We start from the raw sequence: 16,046 nt of genomic DNA on the forward strand, positions 1-16,046 counted from the left end.
GGTCGCTCTGGTGAACAGATGTTCCCCCAATCCTGGTGAACACCCTGGATAAACTTATAGGTAGCCACTAGATCGCTCCTGAACCTGCGCTTTTCTAGGCTGAAGAGTCCCATGGCTCTCAGCCTGTTGTCATAAGGTCTTTTTTCCTGACCTCTGATCATGCGTGTGGCTCTCCTCTGCACCCTCTCAAGCTTCTCCACATTCTTTTTGAATTGTGGAGCCCAAAGCTGGATGCAGTACTCCAGCTGCGGCCTCACCAACGCCAAGTACAAGGGGAGAATGACGTCCCAGGATTTGCTTGAGAACCGTCTATGGATGCAAGACAGTGTTTTGCTTGCTCTACTAGCTACAACATCACATTGAAGGCTCATGTTCATCTTGTAGTCAATCATGACCCCCAAGTCTTTTTCATCTGTAGTGCTAACTAGCGTAGCACTGCTGAGCCTATAAGCATGCTGCAGGTTTTTCCTCCCAAGATGGAGAACCTTGCATTTTTCGGTGTTAAACACCATCAGGTTCTCGTCCGCCCATTTCCTGAGCCAGTCAAGATCTGCCTGGATCACCCTTCTGTCCTCAGGTGTGGATGCTTTACCCCACAGTTTGGTGTTGTTAGCGAACTTGGCCAGCCTGCTTCTGACACCAGTGTCTACATCATTGATGAAGATGTTAAAAAAATATAGACCCTAGGACAGAGCCTTGAGGGAGTACACTGGTGACTGCGCACCAAGACGATTGGCTTCTGTCAACCACTTGAAGGTATCCAGCCTGTCAAGGTGTTCCTTCACGAGGTCAGCTTTGATGGAAGGTAAGGAATTTCCCTCACCTGGGCCTCCCTGACCCACAGTGGGCAGAGGCGTCCAAGGGATTGGTGAAAAACTGACGCAAAGTACCCATTTAGCAAGTTTGCTTTTTCATGGGCATCAGTTGTCAGATGTCCCATCTGGTTTAACAGGGTCCAGTGTTGCCCTTGCTTTTCCTCTGGCTCCGCACATGTCTAAAAAAGGACTTTTTATTGTCCTTGATATTTGTAGCTAGCTGGAGTTCTGTCTCAGCCTTGGTTTCGCGGTTTGCTCACTGCAGGTCTGGACCAGAGCAGGGTATTCCTCCTTGGTAGCGGTTCGAGTCCTCCATCCTTTGTAGCTTTTTCTCTTAAGACGCAGGAGGTCCACTAGTTCTCTGGAGCACCAAGGGGGCTGCTCTGCCTTTTTGCTGCTTTCCTCTGAGACTGGATAGACTTTGCTTGCGCATCCAGGACTGCTCCCTTGAGGAGCAACCACTTGTCCTGAACTCCCCTCCACTTTGGGTTGTCAGCCGGCCCTGACGGTTTACACACAAAATAATTAATCTATTATTTTTCTGTAGTCAAGAAACAAGTGAAAGCTGGCATTTAATGAGGGGCATCTGGAGTCTAATGGGGTTGAGAACCTCTGTCTTAGGTGTTTATGAATCCTAAGTCTCGTTAAGGTGTTTGTTCAGGGTGTCTCTTTTTCTGTGCATGTAGTTAGCCTTTCTCTGTATTTAGTGTTTGGAGTGAGACTACAGTTTGTGGATGTAATCACTTTAATATTATAAACCAAGAATTACAGCTCTGAAGTTTGAAGTTCAGGCTCTCTTCTTTTTGGAGCAGGTTGTCTGTTTTGATGATCTGTCCAAGGAGACTGAAGAAGATGCAGTCTGAAGTTTTGTGCACGAACTTGGTGAAATCTCTTTCATTGAGTTTGAACAAGACATAATAAAATATTGTATGTAATACTTCATTAACATATGCAGTGAACATTGTAAGAAGTTCTCTAATAGAGATTCTTCACCATACAATGGCTTTAATTTTCCAGGAAATTCTATGGATGTCAGGAAAGTAAATGGCTCGGCTCTACCTAATTTGGGACATTTTGCTTTTTAATTGGAGAGTTGTGACTTTAATATGGCAAGCTTGTCTGTATTAGTTTCTTCTATAGAACTGTTCTATTTGTACAGAAGTACTGAAAAAGGCAGGTGAATGTTTATATATTAGTCAGTGTCTGTACTATTACCATTTGAAGTCAGCAGAGAAAACTGCTTAAAGTTGGATGAAAGCATAATGGACGGTGTGGATTTGATTTAAATCATATCAGTTTAAATGGCTGGTCTTGCTACAAAAAGTGCATTCTTGTTGTTTGATATAACCATAATACATATTATTCACAACTTGGAGGTTGATGTTGTTTTCATTTTTAGAAGTTACACACTATACATTTTAAAGTAGTGACTTATTTTTTCAGATTAATTTTGCAGCTACATCAGAAAACAGAATTATGATTTGGCTATTTTATTTACCAAAGCTAATTGAAGCAGATACTTGTAAAGTCATTGGAAGGTGAACTATCTCCAATTCATTAAATTAACCATGGATAGTTAAGGGATATTTTTGCCATACTGTGTTAGGAAGACATCAAATAAGTGCTGCAGGCATATGTTGTTAGCTTGAGGCTTTTTTACTTTCTTCTAGATTTCTTCTTATCATTGATTTCTTCTTTCTTTTATGGCCTGGCAAGCCTGCTGCCATGATTTGGTTTTCCCTTCTACTGTACCATTCCCTCACTAGATCTCAGATCAATGGAGTGGCTATACTCAGAAACTTATCTTTCAAGACTTCTGGAATAGTCTACTCAAAATGTTTTTCTTTTGTTTCTACTGCTCCTCCCACCCTTCATTTATCTTCAGACTGCTCCTCCTTGCCCTGATCTATTCCACCCTCAACAATCCTCTATTCTTTTAACTTTTTGAAACTTTGCACTTTTTAGAGAGAGGTAAGGGCTTGGCTCTGTACACTAACTTGCAGAGAAAAAAGGGCTGATGGGTAAGTAATCAGGTCTGTTATCTTTCATCTCTATATACTGCTGTTAATAAGGATGTTATCTCTGGAGACAAAAGTCCACAGTTTGAGAACTGAAACTAAGCATCACAACGTTTCATAGGATCTTCTAGACTGAGCACTGAGTCCCATTGAGTAGAGTGGTTTTCTTTAATATTTACTAATCTATAGAGGACAGTCTGGGCTCCAATATAGTCCATAAAATTGGGCTCCAATATAGTCCACAGCCTGTTGTGACCAATTTATAAAACTTTCCTAAAAAGATTAGGACAGACACCTTAAGGGAGCCCACCCCTGCCCCAGCCCTGGCACAATCTGTGGGCAAGGCAAGAGCCCCCAAGGGCACACTTGCCTGCCTGTACACTAATGCCAGGAGCCTGGGCAACAAGCAGGACGAGCTCATTCTCCTGCTCAGTGCAAAGAAATGTGATGTCATTGGGATAACGGAGACCTGGTGGGACTCCACCCATGACTGGACCACGGGTATAGAGGGCTATACCCTGTACAGGAGGGATCGTGTTGACAAAAGGGGTGGAGGTGTAGCTCTCTATGTCAAGGAAAGCTACATGTCCCTGCAAGCTGATGTTGGCGACCGGCACGGACAGCTAGAGACCCTCTGGGTAAAAATTCGTGGGGAATACGGCACAGGGGACACAACGGTGGGAGTCTACTACAGACCTCCCACTCAAAGTCCTGAGCTTGACCAGGAGTTCGCCTGGGAACTGACTGAGGCCACTTGCTCCAGGACCTTTGTTGTCATGGGTGACTTCAATTACCCGGACATCTCGTGGGAAGATCACTCAGCAAAATCCGAGCGGTCGCAAAGCTTTCTCTCGTGCGTGGATGACCTCTACCTGACTCAAGAAGTCTATGGGCCAATGAGAGGCAAAGCGCTGCTCGACCTGGTACTGGCTACGGGGGACGACCTAATCGGCGACCTAGTGATCGATGGGAAGCTGGGTGACAGCAACCACGAGCTGATCACCTTCACCATCCGCTGTAAAGCTGGCAAGTCAGTCAGCAACACAGAAGTCCTTGACTTCAGAAAAGCCGACTTTGACAAGCTCAAGAGGCTAGTCGGTAAGGCCCTCGGGGACCGTGACCCCAGGGAGATGGGAGTTCGAGAAGAGTGGTTGCTTCTCAAGGAAGCGATCCTCAATGCACAAGCTAAATCTATTCCAACACGGAGGAAAGGCAGCAAGAAGGCACAGCAGCCCCCCTGGCTCTCCAGGGACCTAGCGGACCTCCTGCAGCTAAAAAGGAAAGCCTACAAAGGATGGAGGATGGGATTCACCTCCAAGGAGGATTATTCTGCACTGGTCCGGTCCTGCGGGGAGCAAACCAGGAAAGCCAAGGCTGCAACTGAACTCCAACTAGCTTCAGGCATCAAGGACAACAAAAAGTCCTTTTTCAGATATGTGGGGAGCCGGAGGAAAAGCAAGGGCAATGTTGGACCCCTGCTAAACCAGATGGAGCAACTGACAACTGACGCCCAGGAAAAAGCCAACCTATTAAATAGGTACTTTGCATCAGTCTTTCATCAGTCCCATGGGACGCCCATGCCTGCTATGGGACAGGGAGATCCGGGTGATGGGGATCCCCTACCCTCCATAAATGCTGACCTCGTGAAGGAACACCTTGAGAAGCTGGATACATTCAAGTCAGCCAGCCCTGACAATCTGCACCCCAGGGTACTCAAGGAGCTGGCGAGCGTCATAGCCCAGCCCCTGGCACGGATCTTTGAAAACTCTTGGCGCTCTGGTGTAGTGCCCGAAGACTGGAAGAAGACCAATGTGGTGCCGATCTTCAAGAAAGGGAGGAGAGTGGATCCGGCTAACTACAGGCCCATTAGCCTGACTTCTATCCTGGGGAAGATCTTAGAAAAGTTTATTAAGGAAGCCATCCTTGAGGGACTGGCCCAGGCTAACATTCTAAGGGATAGCCAGCATGGGTTTGTTGCGGGTAGGTCTTGTTTGACCAATCTCATTTCCTTCTATGACCAGGTGACCTGTCACCTGGACAAGGGAGAAGAGATTGATGTCATATATCTTGACCTCAAAAAAGCCTTTGATCTGGTATCCCACGATTACCTCTTGGCCAAACTGGCCAGTTGTGGCCTTGGCTCCACCACGATCCGCTAGCTGGGAAACTGGCTCCGTGGTCAGACCCAGAGGGTTGTAATCGATGGCAGTCACTCATCGTGGTGCCCTGTGACCAGTGGGGTCCCTCAAGGCTCTGTCCTGGGACCCATCCTGTTCAGCATCTTCATTAATGATGTGGACATTGGAGTCAGGAGTGGACTGGCGAAGTTCGCCGATGACACCAAACTTTGGGCAAAGCATCCACGCTAGAAGATAGGTGGGTGATCCAGGCTGACCTGGACAAGCTCAGCAAATGGGCGGACGAGAACCTGATGGTGTTTAACACCGAAAAATGCAAGGTTCTCCACCTTGGGAGGAAAAACCTGCAGCTTCCTTATAGGCTCAGCAGTGCTACATTGGATAGCACTACAGAAGAAAGAGATTTGGGGGTCGTCATTGACCACAAGATGAACATGAGCCTGCAATGCGATGCTGCGGCTAGTAAAGCGACCAAAACGCTGGCTTGCATCCATAGATGCTTCTCAAGCAAATCCCGGGACGTCATTCTCCCCTTGTACTTGGCGTTGGTGAGGCTGCAGCTGGAGTACTGCGTCTAGTTTTGGGCTCCACAATTCAAAAAGGATGCGGAGAAGCTTGAGAGAGTCCAGAGGAGAGCCACGCGCATGATCAGAGGTCAGGAAAACAGATCTTACGATGACAGGCTGAGAGCCATGGGACTCTTTAGCCTGGAAAAGCGTAGGCTCAGGGGTGATCTGATGGCCACCTATAAGTTTATCAGGGTGACCACCAGGATCTGGGGGAACGTTTGTTCACCAGAGCACCCCAAGGGATGACGAGGTCGAACGGTCACAAACTCCTGCAAGACCGCTTCAGGCTGGACATAAGGAAGAATTTCTTTACTGTCCGAGCCCCCAAGGTCTGGAACAGTCTGCCAGCGGAGGTGGTTCAAGCACCTACATTGAACACCTTCAAGAGTAAATTGGATGCTTATCTTGCTGGGATCCTATGACCCCAGCTGACTTCCTGCCCTTTGGGCAGGGGGCTGGACTCGATCTCCCGAGGTCCCTTCCAGCCCTAATGTCTTTGAAATCTATGAAATATATTGTCTCAAATAGTATATTAGAAGTTATAATCCCTATTCCATGATGATATCTTTGAGCTTTAACATATCTTAAATTAAAACTATCTTTACATAAGTGTATTTTTAAAAAACAAATCCTAAACAAAACAAAATAAATAAATAAATAAAAAAATTAGGTTTTTTAAAATAAAAAATCATTGATTTTTATCCATCCTAATAATGGAGTTTCTTGGGCAAGAACACAAGGCTAAAATTTTTTGCTATGAATTATCTCCAAAAATGACTCATAACTGACATTTTATGCAACATAATAGTACATAGATAACCACAAAAAATGAATAACCATGTATTATTGAATAAATTATGTTTATTTGATTTTTAGCTGCTTGTTCTCCATATACACACAAAACGGTATATGCCCTGTCATTTACTGTTACTTACAGTATATTCCTAAATTTCGTAGGAAGAATCCAGTTCACTTTCAGCAGTTCAGTCACCCTGGAGACAGTGATTATCATGATGTACAGGTTGGAAGTGAAGATGACAGTGATGACAGACCTGAATGCCCATATGGAAGTACTTGTTACAGGTAAGACATGATCCAATACAATTAATATGGTAGCTATATATATGTGTAGTATAATACATAAGTTTGTAGAGGAGGACTTATTTCCATCTGGAATTGTGAAAACAAGAGCTACCACAATAGTGAGCAGTTATTGAAGTTACATCTTTACCCTTTTATCATTTACTTGAAAGAGAATGATTCACTGCAGTTTCTGATGAGTGTTTTTCTTGTGAGGGGTGGGCTATACTATGCTTTGTTCATGGGCAACTATTTTTACATTTAATCATTCTTAAGAAGCAGTATTTATTATCTTGTTTGTTAAGGTAACTTGTACAAAAATTCAGTTTTTTTCCAAAGCACGGTGTCTTGATAATAAGTAGTAGCAAAAGTATATAGTGTGCCAATTCTGCAGTTTATTTTAATATATAGTTAGAAAATTGATAACCTTCTAAAAAGACGTGAACAACTTTCATTCAATTTCTCAATACAATATATGCATTTTATAATTTTATCTAGCTGAAATTGATGGCAGCTGGTTAGCTGATTTATTGGACAAAAGCATGTGAAAAAGTGAAGAGTACTGGGGTGCAGTGATGCATGTTGAACTTCCTTTACCAGAATTTGGCTAGAAACATTGACTCTAAGAAAATGTTCTTAAAATGAAATACTAATTTGAAACCTGACAGCTGTCAGTTTCACAAGTAAGCTGAATTCTTGTGATTCAACATAACTGTTTTAGTTGCTTTTCAGTTTTTAGATTAACCATATATGGTATATTCTGAGAGTACCACCATCAAGAGAAAGTGAATGCCTACCTTTTTATAAAAATATACAAACTGTATTCTAAATTATGATCATCTTTAATTTGTTTTATTTTTAATCTCAAGAAAGGCTGCAACCTAAACAATTTGTGAAAGAAAATGCATAATTACCTTTTAAGACTTCTGTTTGTGAACTTCTGTTTGAATAAAGGAAAAACTAGCTGATCTGAATGTATTGCTTTAGATGAGACTAGATTTTTTTTTTTAAGCATCCTGATGCTTTCATAGCTTAGTGTCTGTGTTTAGCAGAGAATTTTCCTTTAAATCTTTTCAGCTCTATCTTAGATTGTGTTCCTCTGATAGGTTCTAAGATGGAACTATACAGAATATCAATCCCTTAGTCATCTGAATTAAGCATAATCTAGACATTTAAATTGGATGAAAAGAATAAGAAAGAAAAGATTGTCAAAAATCTTTATGGAAAAAAGAAGTTTATAATCATAATAAAATGTTACAGTTTGGGCTTAATAGGAGGTGCATCATTTTATTTTGAAGTAATTTAGACGCTTTTATTGAGTGTTTCCAGTGAAATTTTCCTTGTAAATTAATTGACAATTATCATTAAGTGTTGTGTTGTTTCAATTGCATCCTGTACCACAAATCAATCTGACCAGGGTTCTAGTATGTTAGGACCTCCCAAACTATTCATTAGGAAAAGGAAACTGCAGGAAGAGCACAGATTTGACATTTCCAAAGGAGACAACACTATATGACAGAAATCAGCAGCAAGGGTAAATACTGACAAGTCACCTGCTGCTTCTCCAGCCCTCCTTGCTCTTCCTTTCCCCCTTGCTGCAGCTGCCTCTTCCCTCACCATGGACTTTTCCACTTGCAGCAGTTGTGACAGGAATGGGCAGTGAGGCTTAGGGGTGGAACTGAGTTAGGAGCACATGAGAGGAAGAGCAGCACTTGCACAGAGCAAGGAGGGCTGAGGTGGCTTCAGTTCAGGGACACATGAATGGGGATGGGGAACGGAGAATGGGTATGTACCATAATGACTACTTCCAGGTGAGAAGGGCTAGGGCACACTTAGCTTTTACTGAAGTCCATCATTGCACCTGCTTATTTTGACCAGGAGAGGCAGCTAGAGATTGAGTCCAGTTTCAGTTTATGACAAATTCCCAGTTTCAGGTAAAACTCAGTTGCTTGACCAACTGAAGAACAGTTGTTTCTCTAAATGTTTTTCTTGGTTAAATCTTTAGCACAAGTCAAATAGCAAAGATGCAGCTGAGGGATTAACTCATGACATTAAAGTGATCTTGCTTATGACAGGCTACTGTGCACCTGTCTGCATACTAGACTACTATGTGCCTACATATGCTGCACCTCTGGGAACAAAAAAAAAAAATTAGTAGATAACACAGGAGTACTCATAAATTGAACAGCTAGTGTAAAGCTGCCATTCTCAAATCTGTAGAATGTTTGAATCATGGGCTTTCATAATATATTATGTTTTTGCATTGCTTCTGTTTGCTGCAGGCTTCTATTACTTCAAAAGTGTTAGTCTTAACTGATATGCACATTATGCTGTAGCTGAAAGTACACTTAAATGTTTGGAGGAAAGAGGTAGTGGCTTATTCCAGCCTCTTTTTAAAGGATTCTCAAAATTGGTGTGGGTGGGTAGGTGTGTTTGGATGCATGTGTGTGGTTGGGTGTGTTTGGTTATGTACAGACCATTTTATAATGTTTTCTAACTTATTTGCACTATAAAATTAGTTTAGCCAAAAAACATCTTTCAGGGTCTTGTCTTGCTAAAATGATTGCTAATTATCACGTCAGCTGTTAGTTGCAGATGGTATGTTTTTATTCTTAAGAATGATTGCCTATAATTTAGTCTTTTAATTTTGTAAAAACTTGTTAAATTGGTCATAAATAATATAAAAAAGCAAACATCTTCAATTATTTAGTTATTCCACTTGTAGAGAATTGCAGCCAACAACTTGGCAAACTTTCTGTATTCTTCATGTCATTCTCATGCCTCAAAGCTTAAAATATTTTTCTTATTTAGCTTTATACTTTAAAATTTGGTAATTCTTGTTTAACTATTTGTCTTGCCTTTTCTCTGCATTTGTCAGGGAACAGAGTCCCACATAGTTAGGTGGCGGGTTTGCTTATGATGTAAATGTCATTCTTCAAATGTAGTGTATTCCTTCTACTTGCTGCATGGTCATCTCTTACGCAAAAGCAATATTGTGAGGTTATGAATAAGGGTCTACTTAAATCACTACTTACTGACTTTTGCAGGTTGATCGTGGTGTAAAGTTCTAATTCCACAGTTGTTTCGTGGCAGCCTTACCTCTCGCCATTGATTGGCGGAGAGGACCCGGGGGGAGAAGGGCCAAGGGAGGGGGGGGCTGCCATATTGATTGGTTGCCCTTTGTGTGGCCCCACCCTTTGATGCTGATTGGTGAAGAGGCCCTGGCAGGGGGAGGAGGGACAAGGGGGCAACTGCCGTCTTGTCTGCTGTCCTTTTGTGCTCCCCTGCCAGCCAGTGCCTTCCCCTCCCAGCAATGGGAACTACTGGCTACTACTTATTTCTGTTAAGTATTTTTAAAATAATTGACTTCATGGACAGTCCTGGATTTCAGTTTCTGTGAAACTGGAAATTAAGTAAGTCCCTAGTTATGAGTCGGTGGAAGGTGGGTGAGTGTTGGGGGGGAATGATGATGATTATTTTGAAAACAATTCATAGAAGAAGCTAGAATCCAGATAATTCTCATCAAACTATAGTGATTTGAAGGCAGGTCAAATTTGGTGTGGCATTCATTGTAGAATCAGATAAAATGAGGGTTGGAAGGGACCTCAGGAGATCATCTAGCCCAAACCCCTGCTGAAAGCAGGATCATCCCCAACTAGATTTTCCCACCCAAGGCTTTGTCTAGCCAGGTCTTAAAAACCTCCAAGGATGGAGATTCCATCACCTCTCTGGGTAGCCTATTCTAGTGCATTACTACTCTGCTCATGAAAGGTGTTTTACCTTTCAGCTAACCTAAACTTCCCTTGCTGCAACTTGAGGCAGTAGTTTCATTGTTTCTTGTCATCTGCCACCACTGAGAACAGTCTAGCTCCATCCTCTTTTGGAACCATCCTTCAGGTAGTTGAAGACTCTGGTTAAATCCCTCTCAGTCTTCTCTTCTCCAAACTAAATAAGCTCAGGTCCCTTAGCCTCTCCGCAGAAGTCATGTACCTCAGCTCCCTAACTGTTTTTGTTTCCCTCTGCTGGGCTCTCTCCAGAGTCCACATCCTTTATATAGAAGTGGACACAGTATGCCATATGTGGCCTCACCAGTGCTGAATAATCCTTTTCCTCTACCTGCTGGCAGTGCTCCTACAAATACAGCCCAGTATGCCGTTAGCCTTCTTTGTAATAAGGGCGCATTGTTGGATCAGAGAAGTTGGATTCTCCATACAATATTAGGTAAGTGAGGAACAATTGATATGGCTTTTTAATTTTGATCTGTCCCAAATCCACAATAACTTTTTGTCTGGGAGTTCTCTTCGCTACTTTCAGAATTACTGCGCTCTTTGGTTAGTAGTCCCTGTTTTCCTTCACTCCTCAAATATTGTCAGGCATGATGAGAACGTATTTCTGGAATGATTTGTTTCTACTTTAAATTTCTGTTGTTTAAGATAGGGTTTTATTATAGAAATTGTAGGCAAAACGTTACATCTGAATTATGTGGAAGAAACCAAGAATTATATTTCTGTCAACTCCCCCACATGCTCATTCTCTAGCCCTCCTGCCCTAATCTGGGCAGATTTACATTCTTTACTTAATATTAAATATCAGTTTATTTTACTGTTCCTACCTATTTTCACTTTTCAACATGCCACAGAATTTTGTAAGGAAAGCATAATTGCATTGAAGTTTGTAGTTGCTACATCAGTAGCTGAACCTGTTGGATAGGCAATTGCTTGGGATACTGATATCTGTCAAGAAGCAGGAGTCTTTGGTTTCTGAGAGCCAGTTGAAGATTTTGCTTTTAGGCAGCAGGTAGATCTCATTTTTCCTGTCTCCTGATAGCTTTCAATCTGAGATGCTTTGGAGATGGAGACCTGTCCCACTATCTGCCATCCTGTCAGCAATGATAGAGAATTGAATGCATTTGATTGTCATCCAGAAATGACTAGCAGTAAAATACTTAAAATGTCAGTGTTGTTACCTATATTGGGTTTAATTAATAATAACTTACACTCAGTGGATCAGTTGACATATTTGATTTTGATTCTGCAGACAACTTAAAACAGTTATCTGGTTGCATTTAGTTCAAATTATTTTCAGTTACAAAGCTTGCTGCTTGTGTGTGACTGTTAACAGTAGTGACAGTTCAGCTCATTGGCAAGAATATGTTAATTTAAGTCAAAAGATGTTAACTTCCCCCATTGCTTCTTCAATGGTACCAAAGAACTTAACCTACGGCAGCCATGCTTCCTGGGCAGCCCTTCTTTCTCTGCTTTTCATAAATGAATCATCCTGAAAATGAGTAGTCTTGTTTAGATTGTTTGCTATTTTTTTTAATTGTTCTCAGAAATATTGCAAACCAAAAATATAATTCAACTGAATATTTCAATATAGACAAGCTGCAGAAAGCTGAAACAATATGTTTACTGAAATTATTTTATTTTTTAGATTAGTTTGAAAAAATCTCTATAGGATTCTAAGTCATTTGCCATTTGAATTATATAAAGCTCTGAGAAATCAGCTTTCTTAATGGTGGTTAAGAAAATGTTCTGAGATGATGAAAATAAATATAAAACAATACATGAAAATGGTTTGGTGCAGGTAAAAGAAAATTATACAAGCACACAAGTATGATTCTATTTTTAAAATAGCAGTTTTAAAACTGATTTTTTTTTTTAAAGAAATCTCAGTTATGTTTTAAAAAGCTCTGGGCCATTAACAAACCTACTAATGATGTTCGTACAAAAAGTGGAAACTTGGTCATATTACTAAGGAAGATTATGGGAGTATTGCATGGGTGTGCAGAGGGAAAATTAGGAAGGTCAAGGGATGATTTGAGATGCAACTGGCAAGGGATATAAGGCAATGAAAATGGATTCTACAAGTATCATATGTACTCAAAGTGGAAACCAGCTCTGAAGTTCTTTAAATGCAGCCAACACTGAGTATAACTATAAATTACATAGCCCGTGTTGGGAAAACATTCTGATAGGAACCTACCACGAGGATAGGTTAGTAGAACCCATCTGACTAAGATGTATGGTAGTGCCCATCAAGTAAAATGCTCTTCAGCACCAACTCTTTTTCAAGTTATGGTGAGCCACTGCGTTGCATATATTTCCACTCCCTTTTTACTCTCACAGCTAAGTTGTGCCTTTCTTTCCCATTTCTAATGAGTCATAATTCTTCACCAGCCTTCATAGTTTCATAGTTTCTAGGGTCGGAAAGGACCTGAGTAGATCTTCTAGTCTGACCTCCTGCCATGGCAGGAAAGAGTACTGGGGTCAAACGACCCCAGCAAGGTGTACATCTAACCTCCTCTTAAAGACTCCCAGGGTAGGAGCCAGCACCACTTCTCTTGGAAGTTGGTTCCAGATCTTAGCTGCCCTGACCATGAAGTAGTACCTCCCGATATCTAGCTTAAATCTACTCTCTGCCAGCTTGTGACCGTTATTGCTGGTCACTCCTGGCAGTGCTCGGGGGAACAGGGACTTCCCCAGAGCCTGCTGATCCCCCCTGACTAGTTTGTAACAGGCCACTAGATCCCCCCTCAGCCTTGTCTTGTGAAGGCTGAACAGGTTCAGGTCCTGTAGCCTCTCCTCATAAGGCCTTCCCTTCTGCCCCCTGATCATGCGAATGGCCCTCCTCTGGACCCTCTCCATGTTGTCCACATCCCTCCTGAAGTGGGGCGTGCAGAACTGGATGCAGTACTCCAGTTGCGGCCTGACCAGTGTCGCATAGAGGGGGAGTATCACCTCCTTGGACCTGCTTGAGATGCATCTATGGGTGCATGACAAGGTGCGGTTGGCCTTCCTGACTGCATCCCCACACTGCCGGCCCAATCAATGATGACTCCAAGATCCTTTTCTGCTTCTGTACTGACAAGAAGGGAGTTCACCAGCCTGTAGGTATGGTGCCGGTTGTTCCTCCCCAGGTGCATAGCTGGTGAACATCACAAACTGGGTGACAAATAGTTCACCCAAAATCCTTCTGTTGCTTCTTCTCTCAGCCTGCTGCATATGATTAGTGTGTCCCTGCCCTCAATGAAGTGAAGCTGGACCAGGTTGCCCCATGCCTCATCTGTGTATAAATTTTTGAGCATCTCAGGACTCATGACAGAGAAACACCAATTAGTCATGAGTGGGGGTTAATTAGTACATAGCTTCTTTATGGGGGATATTTGGAGTATGCACACATACTGTGTAGTGCTGAGCTGTGGGGTCACTATGGTTTGAAATGCTGTTGACTCTGGCGGGGCCAACTGTCACAGGCTGGCTAGACTGTCTGAGTGTCAGCCATTAGGCTGCTGGGTTTGAGATCGAGGAGGTGAGTTGGGAGTGAAATGAAGGCAAATTTACTTATAGATTAGCATTCAACTGTTAACAGAAAGGTTAATATGACAAATAGTACAATAATAAAGAGCTAATAGTGAATAATAACAATAGATAGACAAAATAACAAAGAGTTCCCAACATGGGGCTGGCAACTTATCAGCAGTCCCTATATGCCAGGTGTGTGCCAAGTTGTTCCAGCGAAGTTAGGCGTCCCCGATCAACGCTGTCCAAGGGGTCACCGGGAAGGTCCCTTGGTCAGGATTCAGTCCTTGCTCACACTGGGAGTTCAGGGTCCAGGCTTTGTACAGTGATGGTCCTTCTGTCCCATCCTTCAGACTGGTTACTTGACATGTGCGTTCCTTTATGCCTTATCTTATGCTAATCTGTTGGCTTTAGAGCCACTCACAATCTTGCCCTATAGCTGTTACCCTCTGGGATTAAAAGGTGAAGTGATTACTTATTTTCACCTTATGGGATTAAAAGGTATTAGAAATAATCATGAAAAGTTACCACCCAAACTGGGATTCACTCAATAAGCAAATTACACCACATTATTTTGAAGTTTGAAATTAGTATTGCTCTGCCCAAGTTCAGCCCCTTGATTTCTTATTCCTTGGATTCCTTGGGATGTGCTAATTTATATTAGGTGATCAGATCTTGTTATGGCTGACTTTTTAAAAAAAAAAACCAAAACCTGTTAGATCAGCTAATCTTGTAGTTCTGCTTATTTCGGGGGCTCAGTCAGTCCCATGTTCAGTGCAAACAGTTAGATTCAACACTGGTTAATTTGTGACAAACAAATTCCACTTGCGGGTTGCAAACTTGCAGGCTTTGCATTAGCTAATCTTAACTGCTAGCCAATTGCCTGGATGTTTTCAAGAACATATATTTATTGCTCATGATAGTAACTCCTCTGGTTCTGGCCATCACAGCCAACCCAATGTACTATATGATAAATTACGAGTATTTTTGGCTTTGGACTAACATCATGCATTGTTTTGAGGGCATGCAGTGTTAACTCTGTAGGGGGACTAAAATGGTGTAACTGTCAAAATGTGTTTTGGTCTGTTAAGTGAACCACAGTAGTCACCTGATGTGTTGTTAGAGGTACAGTTATATTTTTTTTTGCAAAGAAAAAAAGAAAGCGTTGTTTTTCCGTATGTAAATTTGTACCAAAGTGCTACTTAAAAATGTTTTTTGTAGAGTACCTGTGCTAAAACTTACAGCAGTTTCAAAAAAGGGTAAAATGTATCAATTCTGGAATAACTAAGTCTCTGGGTACTATATGTAAATTATTGCAGCTATGTTTACTTCAAGGTCAGATTTTAAATTTGTCCTTTACTTCCATGTGCTCAGAGAGAGCAGGGTGTAACAGTAAAGAGGGAGGGAAAGGGCTGCAGTGGAAAAAAGTTGCAGAGGACAGAGGGGCTATCTGAACTCTTGGATTTATTTTCCCCGCTATAGCAGTGGGAGGGGGACAAATTCATGACAAACCACAAAAAATAATATTCCGTACCTGGAAAATTGTATCAAATATATTAATCTTCAGTATAAAATCTAATTATTGGTGGGGGGTTCATCTTGTAATCAGGGCCATCTTATATGCAAGTAAATACAGTAAATAAAAAATAATACCAAAGAAACTACAGTTCTCCTCTCGAAAACCAGAAGGGAGTTTAGTTGCAGATGATGCAGAGAAGTATTTAAAGCCTTTTTTTACTTCCGTCTTCACAAATAGGGGCAGCAACCGGACTGTGAGTTCAGTTGACAGCAAAGATGGGGAAGGAAACAAATAGCTCAGCGTAGTGGAAGAACATTATCTAAGAAATATTAGATAAATACTTTCAAGTCAGCAGGGACAGATGGGGCAGGAGGGAGGAGCGGGGTATGCTTTTCAGGTACTAAAGGAATTGGCTGAGGTAATGTTTGAATGCTGACTGAATAAGGGTGAATACAGTGCCCATTTGTAAGAAAGGAAAAAAGGAGGATCTAGGGAATTACAAATCAGACAGCCTGATCTTGATACCTGAAAAAATCATGAAGCAGGTCCTCAAGGAATCTATTGTGAAGGACCTAGAGGAGAACATGGTGATCAGGAACAGTTGGC

At 42.0% G+C, this 16,046-nt stretch overlaps 1 protein-coding gene across 2 annotated transcripts in view; it reads left to right on the forward strand.

Moving 5' to 3' along the window:
* The window catches only part of APLF (aprataxin and PNKP like factor), a 100,530-nt gene that overhangs the window by 58,337 nt on the left and 26,147 nt on the right, over positions 1-16,046 (forward strand). For both annotated transcript variants that reach the window (XM_090051050.1, XM_090051060.1), the window contains one exon: positions 6,498-6,623. In XM_090051050.1, the coding sequence (XP_089907176.1) occupies positions 6,498-6,623 (126 nt within the window). The remainder of the gene's footprint in view (positions 1-6,497; positions 6,624-16,046) is intronic.

This window comes from Crocodylus siamensis, chromosome 1 (assembly GCF_052110815.1).
Source record: "Crocodylus siamensis isolate JL-2025a chromosome 1, ASM5211081v1, whole genome shotgun sequence".
Taxonomy (NCBI): domain Eukaryota; kingdom Metazoa; phylum Chordata; order Crocodylia; family Crocodylidae; genus Crocodylus; species Crocodylus siamensis.